The following is a 23,242-nucleotide window of genomic DNA, read 5'->3' on the forward strand; positions in this document are numbered from 1 at the left end:
ATTATTAGCATGTACTAGTACAGGGATAAAAGACACCAAATGAACAAACCACATGTGATTTATATTACATATATCAAAGACAGGTACAGAACACCCGGCGAAGGGTAGGACCTTATTATTGGAACATCTCGATCGGTAAGCTAGCTAGCTAATCGACGATCTCGACGGCCTTTTCTAAGCCCGGCTCGCCTGCTGGTCGTGCCCGTTCTTCTTCCCCCCGAACATGAGGTAGCCGAGGGCGCCGACGGCGACGAGACCGCCGACCGCCAGCGTCGTCGGGCTGTAGCGCTTCAGCGGGCTCGAAGGGTGTGACGACGCCGACGACGCTCTCTTGAGCGGGTCATCGGCCATGGACGCCCACGCCTTCATCTTCTCCGGCCACATGACGGAAGGGCAGCGCTGCTCCCTGATGGTTCTCTCTCCACTACAAACCAGGAAAGCTTTCTGTTTCTTGGTCTTTGCCTATGTTGCTGAAACGTGCTATGAGGTGCTAGAAGCAGCTTTATGGTGGCAGCAGGTTAAGCGGCAAGAGGATACGCGGGGAGCAACACGTAGAGCCGTGACATCGTGGTACTGCCACGTAGCTGCAAGTCAATATCCGGGCACTAGCCTGGTCTATCTCAGGAATGCACTGGTAGCCTACTAGAACATGCACTGAACCACTGATGTCCTTAAAAAAAAGGAACATGCACAGATGGAACAGAAACCTTTCTCTTGTTTAGACCCAAGAAGGATAGCTGGATCAGGAACATAAAACATTAACTGATCCAGATGGCACAGTACAGCATCTTGTTGGATGAAGAACTGATTGATATTTTATTTTTCTATAAACTGTAATGTTATTCCCTTGTACATCACAGCCACCATGTCAGGAGAATGACAATTTTTCACCCGAATTCTCGGTAGGCATGCCGTAAACCTGTAAAAGAATGGCATTTACAACGGCAGAAATTCTGGGTTCTGGTCGAGTAACTCTGCAGGATCGGAATCTGAGAGAAGATCGACTAATACATCGGTCCTACGTGAGGCATATACACTCTACAGAGGCATCAGTCTCTTGTACTTGAAGAACCAAAGGAACGAGTAGAAGATGAAAGCACCGACCACTCCAGTAATGACGAGGACCCACTGGAACGCGTTCTGTATTTTGAAAACTGTAGTCTCGAAGTTCATACCAAATACCCCAGCGACCACTCCAAAAATGGCCACAACAAATGTTGCAGTTGTTAGCAGCAGCTCAAACTGGATCAGCTGGTTCCGCACATTGTCCTGGGAACACATGAAAGTTACAGCAAATCAGTTAGCTCAAAACCAATCGTGAGAAATTCATAAATCTGATGTGCAATTCCTGGATAAGGGGGGTACGAAATATGTCGATGTACCAGCTGAATGTTGATAAAGTCTTCCGTGTCATCAATGTACTCTTTAAGCTGAAAGGAGGAAAATGGGTCAGACCCCATTGACACCTATATCCTATTACAGAAAGTAACTAGATATGAGATTTGTTGAAGATGTGGATCGGTACCGATGTCAGCTTGTTGAGAGTACTGTCGATGACAACGAAATAAGCTTCCAGTAACATCTCCAGCTCCTGGATGTGTTCTATTGTTGTGTTATCTGAGCTCTTCACACTATCATGCCTACTTCTACACAAGCTGAAAGCTTTCTCCAGCTTTCGCGATTCTGTGGGTGATGAAACTGGAGATACAGGAGCTGAAGCTGACGTCCCAGCAGCGCCTGCTGAATTGTAGCCCAACAAAGACTGATCACCAAAGACAGATGATTCCATCCTCAACTTTTTCTCGGTGAGATACATTTCAGCCATATCACCATCATCATCCATTAGCTGTTCTATTTCATCTCTAACCTATTGCAAGACACATCAACAAATTGGTCTAAACTAATGATCTGAGACAAGAAATATGGGTCGAGGATGAAAGTTACCTTCTGAACTCTTCTGGTCAAAGCAACTAATCTACTTTTGAGTCGCCGGACATGTTCCAAATTTAGAGTGCTGATTTTAGATGTCAGCTCATCTAATAGTGGATATGCTTCAATTTCCAATTCTGCTGCCTGTACAGAAGCAGAAAAATGCCCATTAACATATCCATCGATATTAATTACTGTCAAGGCGACCAGCATCATTTTACACAAGGCAGGCCTACCCTAAGCCTTGTTATTTGACCATGTGAGAAGCATCAAGCATGTTTCGATCAAGACATAAAATACATAAGATCGTAGCAACTAGTAACAGAGCATTTTGTAGCAAAACCTCTACAACCTGTAACCTAACATCAGCCATGAGTTTCTCAGACAGCATGAACTGAAAAAACTTGTCGTGACCTGAGTTACTAGGTGTGCTTGGATAGTTACTGTAAAGCAGCGACACAGTTTTGTCCAGCGGATGCTTCTTGTATTTTGTATCAATTTTTACAAACATAAATTGCCAATAGTAATAGTCAATTAATCATAAAAGAAACTTTGTGCTCGAAAAGTTACTGCAGGGTGTTGACACAGTAGTGTACATGTGCTTTTCATGTATGCAGCTTTTACAAACAGAATATTGCAAACTTATCAGAACTTTCAGCATCCATGGATGCATTGACTTATTATTAAACGAAAGGTTCTTAATCAAAAGCACAGTTAGACATGGAAAATACTACATTAACATACACACTGAAGAGGACAAACGCACAACAGAGCACAGCACAGCACAAGCAGTTGTTATTAGATTGCCACGCAGGGCTGTCAGAATCAGGTCATTTTGAAAATTAATGATTATATTTTCTTAGAATTCCCCAGTTATGGTACCAAACAATGTGACACAGTGAATTAATTAATACAACAAGTTGGTTGAAAGTGATATGTATTTCTGTATCGATTCAATTCACCATCCTTCACTCACTTCTGAAAGTCTCTTCGATCTCATATGGTAATATGGGAATGATAACAAACTTTAAGTACTTCAAAGACAAGGGTCGGGGGGGGGGGGGGGGGGGAAGGAATTATTCCATTTTGTGTGTGATCATTAAACAATTTAATGTTGACAAAGTAAAGCCTATCGACATTTGTTGGACAAAGCATCAGTTCCTTTGGTTATCGATGGGAGAAGGCATCAAAGAAACTGCCTGAGGAAGGAAAGAATCTGCACATAAAAAGACTGCTACAGTTTATACAGGAGAAACCATTTGTATCACTGCCAACCTAACATGCACCCAGCAACATCCAACTTTTTTTTTAATTCACATCTGACTTTTGAACAGTTTTTCCGCATCAACTACAATAGCTCTTAGCAAAGACTCCAATCCCAGATTAACAGAAAATACTTGGATAACAGGGTATTGACATTCAACCAACTATAGAACTTTTCTTTGTTAAAGTAGTAAAGTACTACATTACCTGAATTTAAAATCAAAGAAGCAGCAGGCTGATACAATTGTTCACCATAATGTAAGTAGACACCAGACTTTACATCTCAGTAGATACTAGATAACAAAACAGAAAATAAAATGGAATTGCCAATCTCTGCTCAACTGGAAGAAATAAAATAACTATAACAAAATTTTGCCTCGTTTATGAAATGTGTTCAAATCATCATTAAAAAGATCAGCCCTGTCGTGGCGTGGCAAACCACAGCCGGGTGGCGGAATGCACCCGCCTAAGCCCAGATGGTGAGTACTCGGGGGTTAGCTAGGATTAGTTCGATCTCGCTCAAGAACACGAAGAACACGATGAGCACAGCAAGTTTAGAGTGGTTCGGGCCGCCGGAGCGTAATACCCTACGTCCACTGTGTGCTGTATTGCTTGAGCCTGGGTGAGCTTGGAGCTGAGTCCAGCGTGTGTCTGTGTGAATTCTTGTGTGACTTGTGTACAACGAGCGCCTCCCTTTTATATCTCAAGGGAGGCGCGTACATGGCTGTTGGGTCCCCGACAGGTGGGCTCAACCGATGCAGTAACAGTAACATACTGTTCATACATTATGACGTTGCAGGCGAAGGAGATCATACTCCTGGATTTCCTTGCCTGCTCCAAGAATCCCCCGTTCCACATGTCCAGGCGCTGTCTTGTCGGAGCGGCGCCAGGCGTAGCTAGCGGCGTCGCCTGCCACGTATCTGAACGGGCCGCGTAGCTTGCGGCGTAGCCGGCATGATGGAAAAATGCCGTGCCGTCGTATCCAATTAATGCGGCAGAGGGGTTCTGCGCGGGTGCGGCACAGGCGGCTGCACTGTGCACCATGGTAATACGCGGTCCACAGTGAGGCCTGACAAAGGTTGCCGCACGCGCCGCGGCGGCAGAGCACACCTGAACCACCCGCATTGAATGCGGTGGGTGGGCGAGCCTTCCAGCGGAAGACCCGCGCTCGAGCCTGTGTCCGCGCCCGCGGGACACGTGGCGGCTCCGGACCCCCCGGGTAGTATGTTGGTTCTACCGCGTGGGAGGTCCGGACGGACGTGGGAGGTCTCGGACCCTTATGGGGGGTCCGAGGCCTCGGCTGTTAGCTCGGAGCTTCCCTCCCCCAGGGACACGTGGCGTCTTCGGACCCGTCCCCAGGCGGGGAGCGGGTCCGGGGCCGTATGCACGGTGAGGTAAGGGCCTGACCGGTGGGAACGGGCTGCTCAGCCCCTTATGGCGCTAGTCGCGGATGACCATGCGGGTCCTGCCTTGCTGCAGTAGGAGTGGGTATCCCTCCTACAGGGTACCGACAGTGGCCCCCGGGCCCAGCTCGGGAGAGGTGACGAACCCGTAGATGGGGCCACTACTGCGATTTGTCTTTGCATAACTTGAAGCCTCTTACTGCAGGAGTCTTGTCCGGCTTTGACCGTCCATCGGGTTTTTTGTTGCCTCATCACGTCGCAATGGCTTATTGACTCGTGGTCCCCACGCACAGTGGTACACATCGTCATGCGTGCGACGCTCGGCATTGTTGCGGCTGGAGTAAACGGGGTATTTACCACCAGCGCAGTTCTCGAAGAGCCCGGTAACGCCAGCGCTTAATACGCGCACGTCAGCCCGGCTCCCGCCTCGCTTCGCGCGCGGATGACGGTTCAGATCCCGCCTTTTCACACCTTTGCGGTTACCCGCCCTCCCTGACAGGTGGACCTGGGCCCCTTTGTCATGGATTGGGCGGTTAACACCAGGTGCGGGCGTCGCTTGAGTTCCAGCGACGGTTCCGGGGCGCGCCGGTTGAGTCAGGCTTTATAATGGGGCGAACCGCATACCGCGGTTACTTTCCCGCATTCGCCTTCTTCCTTCCAACCTTTGCGCCCCTTTGCCTTCGAGCCTCCTCCCCCCTTGCTCATCTGCGTAGATTGCTCTACATCCCCACAGCGTGATGGCGTCCCTCGGCCACCCCCGTCGATTCCAGACCGAGGAGGAGCTGAGCACGGTGCGCCGTTTGCTAGGGTGGAGCCCGCAGGAGACTGGCTGGGGGGTCCGAGCGGGCTCGGTTCCCCTTGGCAACCTCCGCGCCGGGGAATTTGTGCTATTCACTTCGCACATTTCCACCGGCGTGGGGCTGCCGATCTCTTCGTTCCTGCTGTTGCTGCTGGAAGACTTCGGCCTCCAACTTCAGCACCTTACGCCCCACTCCCTCCTCCTAACGTCCATCTTCGTCCATTTGTGCGAGATGTTCGTGGGAGTGCGGCCCTGCGTCATCCTCTTCCGCTACTTCTTCATACTGGTGAAGTCCGGGAGGGCGAAGGATGAGGTGGGGGCGTATTATTTCCAGACAAGGAGCGACCTGCCGACGCCTTACATTCCCGGCCTTACTGGCGGGAAGTGGGAGGAGTGGCGCAAGGATTGGGTGATCGCCACCGCCGAAGCCAACGAGCGCCTCACCCTGCCGACCGAGGGACCCGCCACCGACTGAGCATCCTGGAGGGCCAAGCCGTCCCTGCAGCCGGAGTTCGACTCCGTGCTGGGCAAGATCAGGTCGCTGGCGGAGAGTGGCCTCACCTCGCTGCACGTGCTCGGAGATTTCTTGAAGCGCCGGATCGCCCCCCTGAAGCAGCGGTCGCGCCCTGCTTGGAGCTTCACCGGCCTCAACGACTGCAGCAGGACCCACCGCGGAGAGGGGAGTGACCTGACCCAGGAAGCGTTGGAGGTCCTGGTGCAGGCGGTGACGGGGGACGCCTTCATCCCGGAGAACCTGATCCTTCCCCAAGGTGTTGTCCCCCTCTGCGAGGACTCACGCCTGAGGACCGCGGTGCTGGCCACCCTGCCAACTCTCGACGACGGCGGGCTGGCCGCACGCCAGACCGGAGGCGACCCGAACCGTGGGATCCGGATCCCTGGTGCGTCCGGGGATCAAGCTGTGTCGAGCATCGCGGGGTCCGGCCCACTGCGAAGGGCAAGCAAGCCGTGGCTGGTAGCGCCGCCACGAGCGGTCCCAGCTAGGCCCGGAGCAGCTCCGGTGCGTCGTCGGGAGATGCGGGCCGGCGCAGGTTGCAGCGGGGCGACGGGACCCTAGTTGGGGAGCCCGCCGCGAAGCGCCAGAGGTCCGTCGAGGACGCGGGCCAGGGCAGCTCCCGGGCCCCCGGCCATCGCGGGACCTCCGGGGTGGACGCGCCGCCACCATCACCGCCGAGAGACACCTCCCCCCGGCAGCAACAGCAGCAGCGGCAGCCACGGGAGCAACAACATCAGCAGGAGCAGCGGCAGCAGCAGCAGAAGCAGTCGTCGGGCCTCCGCGGACGCTGGAGACCCCTCGCCTCAGGGTTAGTGTTATTCTGGCCACACCACTTATTCTCGGTGCTCTGCTTTGTGCTGAAGGCTCCTTCTCTTTGTTGTCAGGGCTCCTCGCCCAAGCAGTTCTTCCGCCGCCGCTGGTCCGTCAGCGGGGGTCCAGGCGTCAGTGGCCTCGGCGACGACGGTGGGTGTGACGACGGGTATGGAGAGCGCAGGTGCGGCGGCTTCCGCAAGCACGGTTGCGCCCGACACGACGGCGACTGGTGCGCCGACGTCAGGCGCTGCTGCGCCCGACGCGGCGGTAGCTGAGACGCCGGTGTCGGGCGCAGCCGCACCCGAGGTGGCGGCGGCGGAGGCGCCAGTGTTGGGCGCAGCCGCACCCGAGGTGGCAGCAGCGGAGGTGCCGGTGTCGGGTGAAGCCGCACCCGATGTGGCGGCGGCGGAGGCGCCGGTGTCCGGCGCAGCCGCACCCGATGTGGCGGCGGCAGGTGCACCAGTGCCGGATGCGGCCACGTCTGACGCGGCGGCGGTGGGTGCGTCCGCACCCGACGCGTTGGCCCTCGAGACCCCAGCTACGGCGACAATCGCCCCGACACCGGATTCGGCGGCGGCGAGCGCGACGGCGACAAGTGCTGCGGCGGCGAGCATAACGGCAACCGAGGTCCCGATGCCTGCGCCAGAAGTCCCTACCTCCAGCTCCAATCCTGCAGCAGAGGAGCTGGAGGTGGTCTTTGGTAGGCAGCTCCTCCAGCTCCAACCCCCGGAGGAGGAAGCGACTCCCCTCCGCCAGGTGTTGGTCCAGGTCCGGCGGTCGATAGTGGAGGCAACCTCTTCTGCCGAGGCGGCCTTCCGGCGGGAGTGGACTGCCCTGGAGATCGAACGCCAGCGCCTCTCCGACTGGCACACCCGCCTGGAGGCGCACACGAAGGCTGAAGCCTCCCATGCTGCGGAAGCTCGGTCCAAACTCAAGGCCGACCAAGAGGCCGACCGAGTTAAACTTCGAAAGGTGTTCGACCGAGAGTTCGCAGTATCGAGCCGGGAGAAAGCCCTGGCGCAGCGGGAGGAGATTTTTGCCCTGGAGGTAGTCAGCTTTGCGACTCAGCGGTCCGATCTCGAGACTCGGCTCGCTGCCCAGCGGTCCGAGCTTGAGACCCGCAGCCAGGGTCTCGAGGTCCGCAAGCAGGAGCTGGACGAGCTCTCTGGGACCCTGGCCGGATGGCGGAAGCAGCTGGAGGAGAGGGCCAGCAAGCTGGCTATTGCCGAGTCGGAGCTGGAGGACGATAGGAAGTCCCTTGACAGGCGGGAATCCCTCACCACCAGCATGGAGAAGCAGCTCGAGCGCCAGCGCGACTCCCTCAAGAAGCGGAAGGAGTCGGCGGAGAAGAGGAAGGCAGAGCTCGAGGAGAGGCTCCGAGGTGGAGGCAGCCAAGGCAGCTCTGGACAGCCGGGTCCAGGAGGCGGTCCGGAAGCTGCAGGAGGAGCAGCGCGCGGGGGCCCAGCGGATCGTCGACTGGGCGGGCGAAGCGAGCTTAGCGCTGGTGCCATTTGGGATGAGCCGAATCCAAGGGGCAGAGGCGCCAGCTTCGATTGCTGACGCCCTTCCAGTGCTGAGCTCCGCTTCGGATAGTCTCCGGCGTCTGGAGCCGGTCCTTGCAGACCAGCTTGAGGTCGAGGGCCGCGAGCTGATCCAGATGGTGGCGGGGCACGTTCTGACATGTCTCCAGAGCCATGACCCGGCCATCTCACTAGCCCCCGTGCTCGATGGTCCTGTGGCGGAGACGGAGGCCGCCGCCCGGGACAGCGTGCGGGAGGTCGTCGACTTCGTCGCCGCCTACTTCAAGCGGGAACCTACAGACTCCTAAGCTGCACATTGTACCTCTTTTTTTTTGTGTTATGTAACAAACATTGTACTATTTGAAATTTTAAATAGAAGAAAATTTCAGCTTAGCTGTTTGTCAATTGTTCTGGTTGCGGTATGCAGCACCCCGGCGCCCTGGCCCCCTGGCAGATAGGTTCAGTTGTAAGGACCTATCTGCCATCGGAGCCGCAGAAGACACTCTGGACCCCCGTGTGAGGTTGAGCAAGCATTCTTAGGCGTGTAGGTGTAGCATAGTTTTCAAGCCGAGCGAGCGTCTTGTTTCCTGTGTAGTCAAAAGAACTACAGAGAGGAGAATCAAACTCACTTGTATGGTAGTAATGATACTGCAACTTAGCTGTTTGACGCATGTAGAATCAAGACGAATGCTCCGGGCCCCTGGGAGATAGACTCAGTTGTTTTGAGTCTGTCTACCACCGAGACTGGACCTCGATTTGCATGAAACCTTTAAAACGGATGTCGGGACCCCCTGGTAGGTAGGCTCAATGGTTTGAGGCTGGCTACCACCAGTCAAGGTTTAGCCTGTGTACCACTTCAAAGTTACAGCTTAGTAGCAGGCCCGCGGAACATATTCTGGACCGGCCCCCAGGCTAGCACGAGGTCCAGAGCTCAAGATGCACAGGTCCAGGCAGTTCAGTGTTTGTTACAGAGCGGTGGAGTGTGTAGGCTTAGGGTGCGGAACCAGGCTAAGGCGCTACACAGGGCTCCGGACTACTCCAGGAAACAACACGACTTTTCCGGACCAGGCTCTAACGCTCCAGACCCTTCCTAGCAGTAGGTGAGGTCACTCTGTCGCACTCGATCCTTTGAGATATGGGGCCGGACCTGCCGTGTAGGACTTAGGAAGCCAACTCTTGAGCTAGAACGAGGTCCGAGCCCTTAATTACCCGGCTCCAGGTACTAGAGCACTTGTTACAGGGCGGTGGAGTGTGTAGGCTTTGGGTACGGAACCGGCTAAGCGGCTACACAGGACTCCGGACCACCACAGGAAACAAGCACCCCCTCTCCAGAGCAGGTCCCTAGGGGCCCGGACCCCTCTCCAGCAGCAAGAGGGTCCGGATCTGTACGGCAGTCCGGCAACTCAATACAGATCTTAGTTGTAGCGACAGAGCGGAAGTCCGCGCGGGGATTAGAAAAGTAAAATCTCGAGAATTGACATGCGAAATTAAATTTTGACACAGAGACAAAACTGGGAGAAAATTTTTCCTTTGCAACCTGATATACATGGCTTGCGTGATAAATGCCAGAGGCCGGGTTTACGAGGGCGGACCTCTACCGCTCTGGGCCGCGCGTTAGCCGACGGTGCGATGGATGCCAGAGGTCGAGTTTACGAGGGAGGACCCCAACCGCTCTGGGCCGCACGCTAACTCTATCTTATTACAAAGGAAAAGTTCATTTCCCTGCTCTGCCTGGGTGTAAAACTTACGCAGATGCTCTATGTTCCATGGGTTGGGCAGCGGCACTCCATCTTCTGTGGCAAGGCGAACGCATCCGGGTCGGCATACCTCTGTAACCTTGAAGGGCCCCTCCCAGCTGGGGGAGAGTTTGTGGAGCCCCGCTCGGTTCAGGATCCGTCTGAGGACAAGGTCGCCAGCCCGGAGCTCCATACTGTGCACGAACCGTTGATGATAGCGCCGGAGCGCCTAGTTGTAGCGTGCATTTCGGATTGCTGCTCGCCACCTTCGTTCGTCAACGAAGTCCACGTCGTCACTGCCGCAGCTGCTCCTGCATGGATTCGTCAAAAGCCTGGACCCGTGGTGAGCCCAGGTGAATTTCTGGGGGAAGGCATGCTTCAGCCCCGTAGACCAGGAAGAATGGAGTCTCCCCGGTGGCTCGGCTGGGTGTGGTCCGGTTGCCCCACAGTACGCACGGAAGTTCATCTACCCATTTAGCACCATGCTTCTTCAAGCAGTTGTAGGTGCGGGTCTTGAGTCCCCTGAGGATCTCTGCATTCGCTCTCAACCTGACCATTGCTGCGGGGATGTGCCACGGACGCAAAGCATAGCTGGATGCCGACGTCCTCGTAGTACTCTTGGAAGAGTATGCTTTTGAATTGGGTCCCATTGTCCGCGATGATGCGGTTTGGGACGCCAAATCTGCACACAATGGACTTGAGGAATGCGACTGCTGACTTCTTAGTGATGTTCACCACAGGGGTAACCTCCGGCCACTTTGTAAACTTGTCGATGGCGACGTAGAGGAACCGGTATCCGCCGACGGCCCGGGGGAACGGCCCCTAGGATATCCACGCCCCACACAGCAAATGGCCATGAGGGCAGAATCATTTGCAGAGCTTGAGCCGGTGTGTGTATTTGCTTTGCATGGAACTGGCATGCTTTGCAGGACTTTACCAGCTCAGCCGCATCCTGGAGTGCTGTCGGCCAGTAGAAACCATGCCGAAAGGCCATGCCAACAAGCGTGCGAGATGAGGAATGACTTCCACACTCGCCTCCATGGATCTCCGCGAGCAACTCGCGGCCCTCTTCCTGGGAAATGCACCGCATGAGGATACCATTGGCGCCACGGCGGTAGAGATCCCATTCTACCACCGCGTAGCGTTTAGCCAATCGTACTATGCGCTCAGCGGACACATCGTCATCAGGAAGGATGTCTTTCAGGTAGTCCCGGATCTCGGAGATCCACGCATCGGAAGCTCCCTGAGCAGGTGGGGGTGGCTCCACGAGGTCTCCAGGATCCTCAACAGAGCTCACAACCCAGAGCGAGCACCACAGGTGGTATGCCGCCGGGACCGCTAGCTTTGAGGGGCTGGCTTAATTCCCTTCACCCAGTTCGGCAGGCTGGGCGGTAGGTCTCAGCAACCGTCTTTCGAAGACGCCCTCGGGCACGGATGCCCAGGTAGATGCTCTCGCGGAGTGATCATCTGCTGCTGAGTTGAGTTCGCGGGGAACATGTTGCAGTTCCAAGGCGTCGAAGTCCTTCTCGAGCTTCCTCACGTGAATGAGGTATGCCGCGAGCTGGGGATTGTTGCAGCTGCAATCCCCTCGGAACCTGCTTGATGATTAGCTGTGAGTCCCCCTTCACCAGAAGCTGCCGGACCCTGAGAGTCAAGGGCTTGTGTCAGGCCAAAGATCAGGGCTTCGTACTCCGCCATGTTGTTGGTGGCCTTGAACTCAAGGTGCACCATGTACTTCAGCTGATCTCCGTTTGGGTCGGTGAGGACCACACCAGCTCCGGCCCACTTCTCGCGGGCGGACCCGTCGAAGAAGAGTGTCCAGTGGGGCTCGGTGAAAACTGGTGTCCTGATTTCCGGCTCCGGGGGTCCGGCGTTGAGGTCTGGACCCCCAAAATTGCTTGGGGAAGGAGTCCACTCCGCTATAAAATCAGCCAGGATCTGGCTCTTGACTGCATGGCGAGGTTGGAAGTCCAACTGGAACTCAGCCAATTCTGCTGGCCCACTTGGCGATATTGCCCGTGGCGTTGGAGTTGTGCAGGATCGCTCTTAACGAGTAAGAGATCACTACGACAACTCGGTGTGTCCTGAAAGTAGTGGCGCAGTTTCCTGGACGCAATAAGTATCGCATAGATAAGCTTATGCGTCTCAAGATACCTGGCCTTCGCCTCGTGGAGGACTTCGCTGACGTAGTAGACTGGCTTTTGGATGGTCCGGACCCTGGTGACCGGGTCCGGCTCGCCCTTGTCCGCTACGTCAGGTCCTTGGGCCCCAGCGGTTCTGGGTTCCCACTAGGACGAGGCTCCTCCGGACCCCCTTGTCCGGGTTCCGGAGCTTCAGGCAGAGGTGAGGCTGACGGACCCCCGTGTCCGGGGTCCGGCTCACCATCCTTGCCCGGGGAGACCCTGGTGTCCCCCTGGCGAGCTTGCTCCGTCCTTTCGGCGACCAGCACCATGCTGCCCGCCTCTGCGGACGCAGCAAGATACAGAAACAACGTCTCACCGGGCTCTGGAGCCACCAATACTGGCAGTGAGGTGAGATGCTGCTTCAACTCCTGGAAGGCTTGCTCAGCCTCTTCGGTCCAAGAAAATGAACCGAACCTTCTTAATAGCTTGAAGAAGGGGAGGGCCCTATCAGCCAGCCTCGATATGAAGCGGCTAAGAGCAGCGAGAGATCCAGTAAGCTTCTGGACGTCCTTGATGCGGCCAGGAGGCCTCATCGATTCGATCGCCTTGATCTTGGCTGGGTTTGCCTCGATGCCTCGATATGAGACCAGGAAACCCAGCAGCTTCCCCGCCGAGACGCCGAAGATGCACTTCTCGGGATTCAGCTTCGTGCGCGTGGCGCACAGCCGGTCGAAGACGAGGGACAGGTCCTCAACTAGTGTTGACCCTACCTTAGTCTTGACCACAATGTCATCGACATACACCTCAACAATATCTCTAATTAGATTGCAGAATGTTTTGTTCATAGCTCTTACAAACGTGGGTAAGGCATTCCTCAGACCATATGGCATGACAATATAGCAATAAAGCACATCTACTGTTACAAAAACAGTATGTTTCTTATCCTCTCTAGACATCTGAATCTGGTAGAAACCAGAGTATGCATCTAGGAAAGAAAAAAGGTCGCACCCGGAGGTGGAGTCCACGATCTGATCGATACGTGGAAGAGGATAGGGGTCTCTAGGACATGACTTGTTGAGGCTGGTGTAGTCGATGCACATCCGAAGCTTCTCGTTGGCCTTTGGGACAACGACCGGGTTGGCCAACCACTCGGGGTTGTGGACCTCCTCGATGAAGCCAGCGTGTAGGAGCTTGCGGACCTCTTCACGGATGAAGTTCTGCAGCTCCACGGACTACTTGCAAGGCTTCTGGCGCACCGGCGTGGCGTCAGGGTAGATCCTCAGATTGTGCTCGATCACTTCCCTGGGGATCCCGGGCATCTGTGACGGTTCCCAGGCGAACACGTCCACATTTGCCCGGAGGAAAGTGATGAGCGCGACTTCCTATTACTCCTCCAGGTTCCCCGCGATGCGGGTGGTCCTGGTGGAGTCTGCTCCGATCTGCACCGTCTTCACGGGAACATCGTCCGGATCAGACGGCTAAACCCTAGATGCCTTTGCAGGCGCCCTGGGTTGCGAGGGGGATGAGTCCTCTCGGAACGTGCAGCCTCTGCCGCCAGAGCATGCAGTCTCTCAACTGCAGCGACGGCAGCGGTGCGGTCGCCCTGCACGGTGAGGACACCAATAGGGGAAGGCATCTTCAAGACCAAATACCCGTAGTGGGCAATGACTATGAAGCGATAGAGTGCCGGCCGGCCAATGATGGCGTTGAATGGGAGGTTCACCTCCGCAACATCGAACTGAACGCTCTCTGTGCGGAAGTTCTCCTCAGTCCCGAATGTGACCGACAGTGTGATGCTCCCTAGAGGGAACACCGGATGTGGGCCCACTCCAGAGAATGGGCGAGAGGGAGTCAGCTTGGACTCCGGGATCTGCAGCTGCTTGAACGCTGCATAGCTGATGACGTTGAGGCCAGCCCCACCGTCTATCAGCACGTGATAGAGCATGACGTTGGATATGACAGGGGCGGTGACTAAGAGGTAGCACACCAGCCCCAGCCATATTCTCCAGGCAGTCAGATGGCCCGAAAGAGATGGTGGTGTTCATCCACCTCTGGTGCGGCGCCGCCTTCGGGACCCCCGGCTTCGCCGAAAGGACCTCTCGACAAGCTCCCAGCTTCCGCCATATATTATGTACAGCTTCTTGCGGCGAACGTCGTTGTCGGAGTCGGAGTTGTCGTCGTGGTACACGCCCTTCAGCTCCCGAGCGGGAGATTGGTACCCCAGCTCCTTCTCCCCGGCCGCGGCCCCGCTGTCGGAGGCCTTCTCCTTGCCAGGCCGTTGTCGAGGAGGGGGTGAGCCGTCCTTGGAGGACTGCTCACGCCGCCCATTGACCCGCTTGGCGAGCTTCTGGATCTCGCGGTAGTCAGCGGCGCTGTGGCGTGCGGTGGGATGCACCGGGCATGAACCTTCGCTGCCACCCTGCGGGCGCGGACGCTTGCCATGCGCGTTCTGGCCCTCGGCCGCTGTCGCAGCAGCTGGTGCTGGTGCTGCTGCCGCAACGGCTGGACCGCCAGATTGCGGCTCCCCGCGACTCCGGTTCCTGTTCTTCTTCTTCTTGCCACCGCCTTGGGCGGTAGCGCCGGAGCCACCAGCTTTGGTGTCTCCGTCTTGGGGAACTGAGTGCCATGCGCGGCCCTCAGCGGCCCTGACACACTTGTCTGCCAGGGAGAAAAGCGTTGTAACACTTTCCACCTCGTGCGTCGCCAGCTTCTCGAGCATCTTCTCGTCACGTACCCCCTGTTAGAAAGCAGTGATAATAGATGCATCGGAGATACGAGGAATGGTACCCCGTACCTTGGTGAAGTGCGAGATAAATGCCCGGAGCGTCTCTCCGGGTTTCTGCCTCACGGCGTGGAGGTGGGCCTCCACACCATACTGCTGGTACGCACTGGCGAAGTTCGCAGTGAACCTCGCACAGAGCTCCTCCCAGGACTGGATCGTCCCAGGAGTAAGATTCATGAGCCAGGTCCGGGCTGGCCCAGACAAGGCTACATAAAAGTAGCTTGCCATAACGGCGTCGTTACCACCGGCTGCTGTGATGGCGGTAACGTACACCTGTAGGAATTCCGACGGGTTGGTGGTACCGTCGTACTTCTCCGACAGGTGCGGGCGGAACTTGGATGGCCATGCCACTGCGCGGAGGTGTTCTGCAAGCGCAGCGCAGCCCACCCCAGCCACCGGAGCACCCGACTGTATCCGGGCGTTCACCGGAGGCTTAGGTGCCACCACGTCCAAGTCGGCATTGAGGTTGCGGCCCTCAATGTTGAGACGGCGCTCTCGCGCCCTCTCCACAGAGATGCGGGCGTCCTCACCCGCACGCCTGCGGTTGAGCTCCGCCCGCAAGACTTATGTCCGTGCACCCCTCACTGTGGGGGAGCGCACGGATACCGACACGCCGCCCTGGCGCCGGTGGTAGGGTACCACCGCATTGCCAGGCGGTGGTCGCTCCACAGTCACGGTTGCCCCTGGAGCAGGAACGTGAGAGGCATGTGGCGTGGAGGACGCCACACCCTCTGTCATCTCCACGTCGTCCACCCGAACCATGGAGACGAGCAAGAGATGAACCGAAACCAGCCTGGCCCCCCTACCTGGCGCGCCAAATGTCGTGGCGTGGCAAACCACAGCCGGGTTGCGGAATGCACCCGCCTAAGCCCAGAGGGTGAGTACTCAGGGGGTTAGCTAGGATTAGTTCGATCTTGCTCAAGAACACGAAGAACACGATGAGCACAGCAGGTTTAGAATGGTTCGTGACGCCGGAACGTAATACCCTACGTCCACTGTGTGTTGTATTGCTTGAGCCTGGGTGAGCTTGGAGCTGAGTCCAGCGTGTGTCTGTGTGAATTCTTGTGTGACTTGTTGTGTACAGCGAGCGCCTCCCTTTTATATCTCAAGGGAGGCGCGTACATGGCTGTTGGGTCCCCGACAGGTGGGCCCAACCGATGCAGTAACAGTAACATATTGTTCATATATTATGGCGTTGCAGGCGAAGGAGATCATACTCCTGGATTTCCTTGGCTGCTCCAGGAATCTCCCGTTCCGCATGTCCAGGCGCTGTCTTGTCGGAGCGGCGCCAGGCGTAGCTAGCGGCGTCGCCTGCCACGTAGCTGAACGGGCCGCGTAGCTTGCGGCGTAGCTGGCATGATGGAAAAGTGTCGTGCCGTCGTATCCAATTAATGCGGCAGAGGGGTTCTGCGCTGGTGCGGCACAGGCGGCTACACTATGCACCTTGGTAATACGCGGTCCATAGTGAGACCTGACAAAGGCTGCTGCACGCGCCGCGGCGGCAGAGCACGCCTGAACCACCCGCATTGAATGCGGTGGGTGGGCGAGCCTTGCAGCGGAAGACCCGCGCTCGAGCCTGTGTCCGCGCCTGCGGGACACGTGGCGGCTCCGGACCCCCGGGTAGTATGTTGGTTCTACCGCGTGGGAGGTCCGGACGGACGTGTGAGGTCTCGGACCCTTATAGGGGGTCCGAGGCCTCGGCTGTTAGCTCGGAGCTTCCCTTCCCCAGGGACACGTGGCGTCTTCGGACCCGTCCCCAGGCGGGGAGCGGGTCCGGGGCCGTAGGCACGGTGAGGTAAGGGCCTGACCCGTGGGACCGGGCTGCTCCGCCCCTTATGGCGCTAGTCGCGGATGACCATGCAGGTCCTGCCTTGCTGCAGTAGGAGTGGGTATCCCTCCTACAGGGTACCGATAAGCCGCAACACTTTTAATTGATGCACAGCGACAATTCTGAAATCAAGGCATTCCATTCGGCGTGCAAGAACTAGAATCAATACTGATCACTGAAATTTTGATCCAATCACCCCCAACATGATATCAGAAAAATTAAACCTTGCATTATAGCCCTTGTAAAGACTAATAAAGAGCTAAAGTTCAAAACACTGAGCCAATTGCGCAGTTGCAAAGCGTGTAAGACTAAATTTGCACTAATCGCGTGAACCAGTGAACCCACTCTGGCTCAACTATCCAAACTAAAGCGCAATATCGAATACAATTCAGACACAGGATAGCATCATCTCACCATATCCTAATCAATCGCGAAAGAGTTGACGAGGGAAAAAAAAGGAGGATCGTGAAATTGAGGAGTTTCGATGACCACCTGTGCATCGAGGAAGGAACAAGCGGCCTCGAGGGCGAGCTCGAGCGCGCGGAACTCGAAGGGCAGCTCGTCGCCCTCGGCGCGCTGGAGCAGGCGTCGCTGGAGCTCGGCGGCGTACTGGAGGACGTAGCTGTCGAGGGAGTTGAGCAGGAGGACCTCGTCGGCGGTGATGACGCACCGGATCTGCTCGAGGTTGACGACGATGGCGCGCTCGCGCCCCAGGACAGTGGATGGGTAGACGAAGAGGGGGTCGAGCAGGCGGAGGTCCCGCGCGGGGAGCTCGCAGCGGCGCATCATGGTGGCCTTGTCGATCTCCAGCGTCTGCACGGAGGCCGTGGCGGCCTCGACGCGGATCCAGCTGCGCGTGCCGCCGCCGCGCTTCTTCAGGTTGGGGACGTCGAGCCCCCCCCGGGAAGCGGCGGCCCGCGGACACGGGGGGCACGGACGGGAGGGCCGGCGAGGACGCCGACGCGACGTGGGGCGGGTGCTCGCGGTGGAGGAGCGGCTGCTTGGCGGAATCCCGGGCGGCAGCCATGGCGCGCCGGCGGCTCAGCGGGTGATTGGCCGGGGAGGGGACGGTGGGGTCTTTTTTGCAGATGGGCCCCTGCGCTCGGGTGTCGCGTGGAGTTTCCAGTCACGAGACACGAGAGGAGAGAGGGAACCGTGCGCTGCTGTTTGGTGAAACGTGCGGCCCTTCAGGCCTCAGGGCCACAGGGGACGTCCATGGGTGTGTTTAGGCCCTGTTTGGTTTTCAGTAGTACTAGTAGCACAAAAATTTTGACTAATAATTAGGGGTACTAAATAAAGTTAATTTATAAAGCTAACTCTACAACCTTGCTCTACTTCGCGAGACGAACCTAATGAGGTCTTTGACCGTACGATTCGAGGATGGTTACTGTAGTATTACTGTAACCAATCATCAATTGATTACTATCATTAGATTCGTCGTGAAAATTTACACCCATCCGTGAAAAGGTTTTGCAAATAAACTTCGTTTAGTACTCCATGCATTGAAGATTCTTTTTTCGGGAATCGTGTGCTAGTAGTACTAGGGAGAAACAAACAGGGCTTTAGATTCACGAAAAGATGGATGGAAAAGTCACATCAGATACTGTAGTGTATTGTAGTATTTTTTATTTATTTGTAGTAAATATTATCCTACCATAATCTAACTAAGCTCAAAAAATTCATCTCGCAACGTACATCAAAACTATGCAATTAGTTTTTTTATTTACCTACATTTAGTACTACATGCATGAGTCATTTGCTATATTTAATGTTTCGATGTAATTTTTATGTGAGGAGGAGTTTGAGGTATCTAAACACACCCCATCTAGAGTTCTAAACATTTTTAAAGCCCGTTTGGCACGGAAACGGTTCCATCCTACGTTCGCTCCGACATTGGATCAGTGACGCGTGGGTCCAGGGAAGATGTTATGGAAGGCTCGTCCGTGTTTGGCACAGCTCCGGGACTCCGGCTTCTCCTACGCAAGTACTGTTTGCTACTACTACGTTTCAAATTGTGGTTCGTTTAACTTTTTGATCTTAAATTTGATCACTTGTTTTATTTAAAAAATTTATGCAAGCATTGCCAAATTTAAATCAGTCTTGAAGATCTTGTATTAATAAAACAACTCACAACAAAAGAAATGATATTTTGCACAACAAAAAAATTAAATGACTGTAGTGCTATTATTCTTACCAAAGTTGTTTTTCTCCATCTTCTCAAAATGAACATGGAAAGGACCATAAGCCGGTGGCTCCTCCGGCCCCGGCTCCTACTTGATACAGTGGTGCTACAGTGTAAGGGTTGGAGCCACACTAAACAGTCTGTGAGTTTGCAACCTCACATCTGCATCTTAACCAAAGCGATCGTCAAATTGGAATTTAGAGCAATGATATAGCAGAGCAGCATGTTACCTAAGTTTTTTTTTTTTTGCTTAAGAGATATGAACAAAATTATCATGTGATGTAGAGTTTGTGAATTCCGCTAACTTATTATTGAGAGGCAAATTACCGCGTGGAATCAAGGAGGTTGTCAGGATCACGTTCTTGGATCGAATAGGGCATTCTTGTGTGATCAAGAGAGCACAATTGATGAGGTGATGATGGAAAGATTAGTGAGTTGTACAATGAGCTCTCCGTTTTGAAATCTTGCATCTGCTCATGCCAAAAAGGAAAAGACATCAGTTGAGTGAAGACACATCACAGTGAGAAGGCCAGGCTCAGACGATGGCGATTTGTTAGGAGGCTTTAGTTGACATTGAACTGCACATGCTTCACCGTTTGCTGTCAACACTAAGGTTCTTTTTTAGCAGCAGGTTGCAATTTGCAGTGTTGATTTGAATTGATGTCCATGTCAATTCTCAGCAGTCAGCACGGGAAACAAGAGTTAGGAAAACGAGATCTTTCACGTGTGCACCCACTGTAACGACCTGGCCCGAGGTCCGAGAAAACGGTTAAGATAACTCTACACGTTGAGTAAACCACACCTGCTAAATATCTCTTTTAAGTTTTTCGTCCTCGCTTCACCTAAAAAATTACAACCGGAGTTATTCAGTCTCCCACGACCGAGCTTTTAAACTGGTTTAGTTTGGTACCGATTTTCAGTATGGGACTATCTCGGGAAATATTGCGATGGACAAACAGTACTCGTCCATCTACAGTGCCGAGCAACAGTATTTGCTACAGTAATCTGAATCTTGTCCCGGCCCATTTTGGCCCATCTCGGCCATAGGGCTGAGATGTTACACCCATCCTAATTGAAGGCGGAAAATGTGATGGGTTAGAACAGCTCCAGTGCTGGTGCGTATCGACGGTATCGTCTTGACAGCATGCGTCGAATAAAACTTGTGTTCGGTGGCTACTGTGTTAGCATCGTTTATGAGGTTGTTCGGCTGGTAGAATGAACAGTACCCTCGCTGTTAGAATGAATAGTATTATGTGAGAGAAAATAAGCCAAGCCGGCTGGTAGATCAGATCAACCTAACAGGGTGTAAGGCCTGTCTCAAAAAAAAAACAAGAAACCACCAGGGCAGCCTCTCCCTCTGACGCCAAGGGCACGGGAATATCTGCCTCCCTCAATAGTGTCCAGCTCAATATTTAATTCACCATGAGTCGGCTCGTTGGCGGAGTTCGATTTTCACCCCGACAATCATGATTCAGCTGCCACAGTGTTCATGATTCGATCAAATCTCCACGGTTCGTTTTTTCACAACACTAGTGGTGCCCTTATAGGTAAGAAGAAGAAAGATTCCTGGTTGCATTGCATCTTGTAGTGGCGGAAAATGTGATGGGTTATATAGCAGCTGCATTACTAGTAGATTGCAAAAAGAAACAAGAGAACAACTACTGTTTTATACCAATCAAGAGTCATGACAAATCTTTGGAAAAAAATTAGACTATAATAAGTAAATCATAGTTCAGACAGAGCATACTGCATAAATGAATAAACTGGTAGCACCGTAGCAGAAATGAATTGTAACTATAGTTTTAGAGAAATTGTAGTCTGAAGAAGGCCTTTACCCAACAGTGAGAAATATCAAGAAGCACGTTGACTACTATTAATTTGGAGTTGCAAGAAAAAATAATTTGTGGGCACATGGTGAGGCATGGACCCCCAATTATGAGCACACTGAGTTTGGCGAGATTGGGTAGCATTTCTTTCGTTGTCTACATCAAGCTGAGTGGCCATCCACGGATCCACCACATACTAGTACAAGGCATATTAAAAGCAGAGGTTGACATTGTTTCATCACCTCACTTTCGAAAGGCAATTCTGTTACTCAAATGTATGATATGATCCTCCAAACTAGCAAAATTTGATGTGTTGATAATCAAATTAATATCACCTTTTTTAAACGAACGGAGCTGGATGCTGCGGATTATTATATTAATAAAGAAGAATGTCTAGATTGGGCATGAGCAGAAAACAACACCTACGACAGCTTAACTATGACAACGCCGCCAACAATAGATTCTCTGAAACCTGAGCAATAGCAATCAAATCAATATATCATAAACTGCAAAATAAACATTACACAACGGGCTAGGGCTATTAGTTAGCTAGCATACAAAGCAGAATCACTTCGCATGAACGAAGATGCTTGTCAGACGAAAACAAAAGAGATGTGCGTTATGGCATGATTCAGCCAAACTTCAGCTGGAAAGCATGAGTGGAGGAGCACCGGTCAGCTACGTGATTAGTACGCTAAAGCAAAACAAACAGATGAGATGAACGATCCCTGTCCACAGTCCACTGAACTTCGCAGAATTTTGCGTTTACGGTTTTTTTGCATTTACGGGAATGAAATCTATTTACAAAACTTTTTGCATGGTTGCGCTGTAAATCGTGAGACGAATCTAATGAGCCTACTTAATTCATGATTTGCAACAGCGATGCTACAGTAACCATCCGCTAATTATTAATTAATCATGGATTAATTAGCATCATTAGATTCGTCTCGCGGTTTACAACCCATCTGTGCAAAAAGTTTTGTAAATAGACTTCATTTAGTACTTCAAATTAACAAGATTCTCACACAATTTTTTTTTGCGTTTACATGTAAAACGAACTAAACACAAGGGAAAATAACTGCGTCGACTATCTGACTACGTGAGTCCCATTACCATGGGATTCAGTCCTAGTTCATCTGAACTTAAAACCTTGCATCATCTGGTACTCATTTCAGATGTCGGATGTGGTCACAAGGACAGGGGAACTGCTGTAGTCCCAACATAGGAGTAGTTCAGAAACCAGACAGTTTCAGAAAAACCTTTAGTGAACCGTGAAGCATGAATTAGTGAACCATTCCAGACATCGCAATCAGTGATAACTAACGTCAGTAAATCTTGGTATATAAACAAGGGATCTTTCTGATACACGAACGTCACTACACTTTAATCTGTCTGTCTGCAGGAGTACGTATCCTTTCACCCACAATAAAATAGGGGAAGGGTACACATTGCTTCAGTATACACAAGCAGATGAGATCACAGTGCTGCTGCCTCTGCCATGGCAACAGCAGGAATCAACCGGTGCTAAAAGATGCTCAGTGTCGACAGGCAAGCTGTGTAAATCCTCTGCCTACCGACCGGATGCTTCGGCCTCCTCACATGTCGAGCCAGTCGTCGCCGTCCTCGTTGAGGTAGCACCTGTACCTGTCGAGATCCTGGTCGGTGAGGCCGTACTTGAGGCGCCAGTACTCGAGCCGCTCCTCGGCCTCCCTCATGTTGCTCATCAGCATCTGCGTCCGATTCCGAATACGCGTCAGGTCAAGTGAAAGACGACTAAAAATCACCAGCAGAAAATGCGGGCAAGGAAATAGGAAAAGTAAAAGTTTTTTTTACCTGATATAAAAGTTTTTTTTTTACCTGATACGCCACGTTGATCCTCTGGAACTGGACGCCGCGGTCGCCGTCGCCGTCGCCGTCGGTCTCCTTGCGGACGTCCGGATGGTACTGCAGGAGGAGGACGCACGGGAAAGGAAAGGAAGGAGCTCGTCAGAGGAATCGACACGTCGTCAGGGGTGGCGAAAAGGGGAAATCGTAAAAAATCAGCGAGGATCTGTGGGAGGGAAACGCGCGCACGCACCATGAGCGCGAGGCGGCGGAAGGCCTTCTTGACCTCGCCCCGGGTGGCCCCCGGGCGCAGCCGCAGCGTCCGGTAGTGCTCCTCCGCCAGGCCCCCGGCGGCGGCCGGCCCCGCCTCGCCGACGCAGCTGCACCTGACGGTCGCCGCCGCGGCGCCGCGCCTCCCCGCCCTGCTGCCGCTGCCGCTGCCGCTGCTCCGCCCCCGCCCCCACACCTCCAGCGACGACGCCACGCGCACGCCTCCTCCGACGGCCATCCCGCCGCCGCCTTCCGCGAGTTCACGAGAGAAAAGGAAACGCAGAGAGAGGGAACCGAAGCAAGGAGCCAAGGAGGGATCAGCACGCGACGAGCACGAGCGCACGTGGAGGCGCGAAGCAAACGAGTTTGCCCGAGCTGCGTGTGGGAGAGAAGTAGAAGCGCTTCCGGATTGGCCGCGTGCCGTGGGGGC

At 54.0% G+C, this 23,242-nt stretch overlaps 1 protein-coding gene and 1 pseudogene across 2 annotated transcripts; both read right to left on the bottom strand.

The window, feature by feature from the left end:
• Positions 1-789: 789 nt before the first annotated feature.
• Positions 790-17,847, bottom strand: LOC120704111 (annotated as a pseudogene).
• Positions 17,848-22,031: 4,184 nt separating this feature from the next.
• LOC120704112 (chaperone protein dnaJ 8, chloroplastic-like) lies at positions 22,032-23,242 on the bottom strand. Of its 2 annotated transcripts, none has more exons than XM_039988362.1 (3): positions 22,796-23,242; positions 22,552-22,662; positions 22,032-22,448 (listed from the first exon to the last, which is right to left on the bottom strand). In XM_039988362.1, the coding sequence occupies exons 1-3, from the start codon at positions 23,048-23,050 to the stop codon at positions 22,314-22,316; spliced, it is 501 nt and encodes a 166-aa protein (XP_039844296.1). In that variant the 5' UTR covers positions 23,051-23,242; the 3' UTR covers positions 22,032-22,313. The 2 variants fall into 2 exon arrangements, with proteins under 2 accessions (XP_039844296.1, XP_039844297.1); XM_039988363.1 differs by having other exon boundaries at positions 22,576-22,662; positions 22,796-23,241.

The sequence above is a fragment of the Panicum virgatum genome, chromosome 4K, assembly GCF_016808335.1.
Source record: "Panicum virgatum strain AP13 chromosome 4K, P.virgatum_v5, whole genome shotgun sequence".
In the NCBI taxonomy this organism is placed as follows: domain Eukaryota; kingdom Viridiplantae; phylum Streptophyta; class Magnoliopsida; order Poales; family Poaceae; genus Panicum; species Panicum virgatum.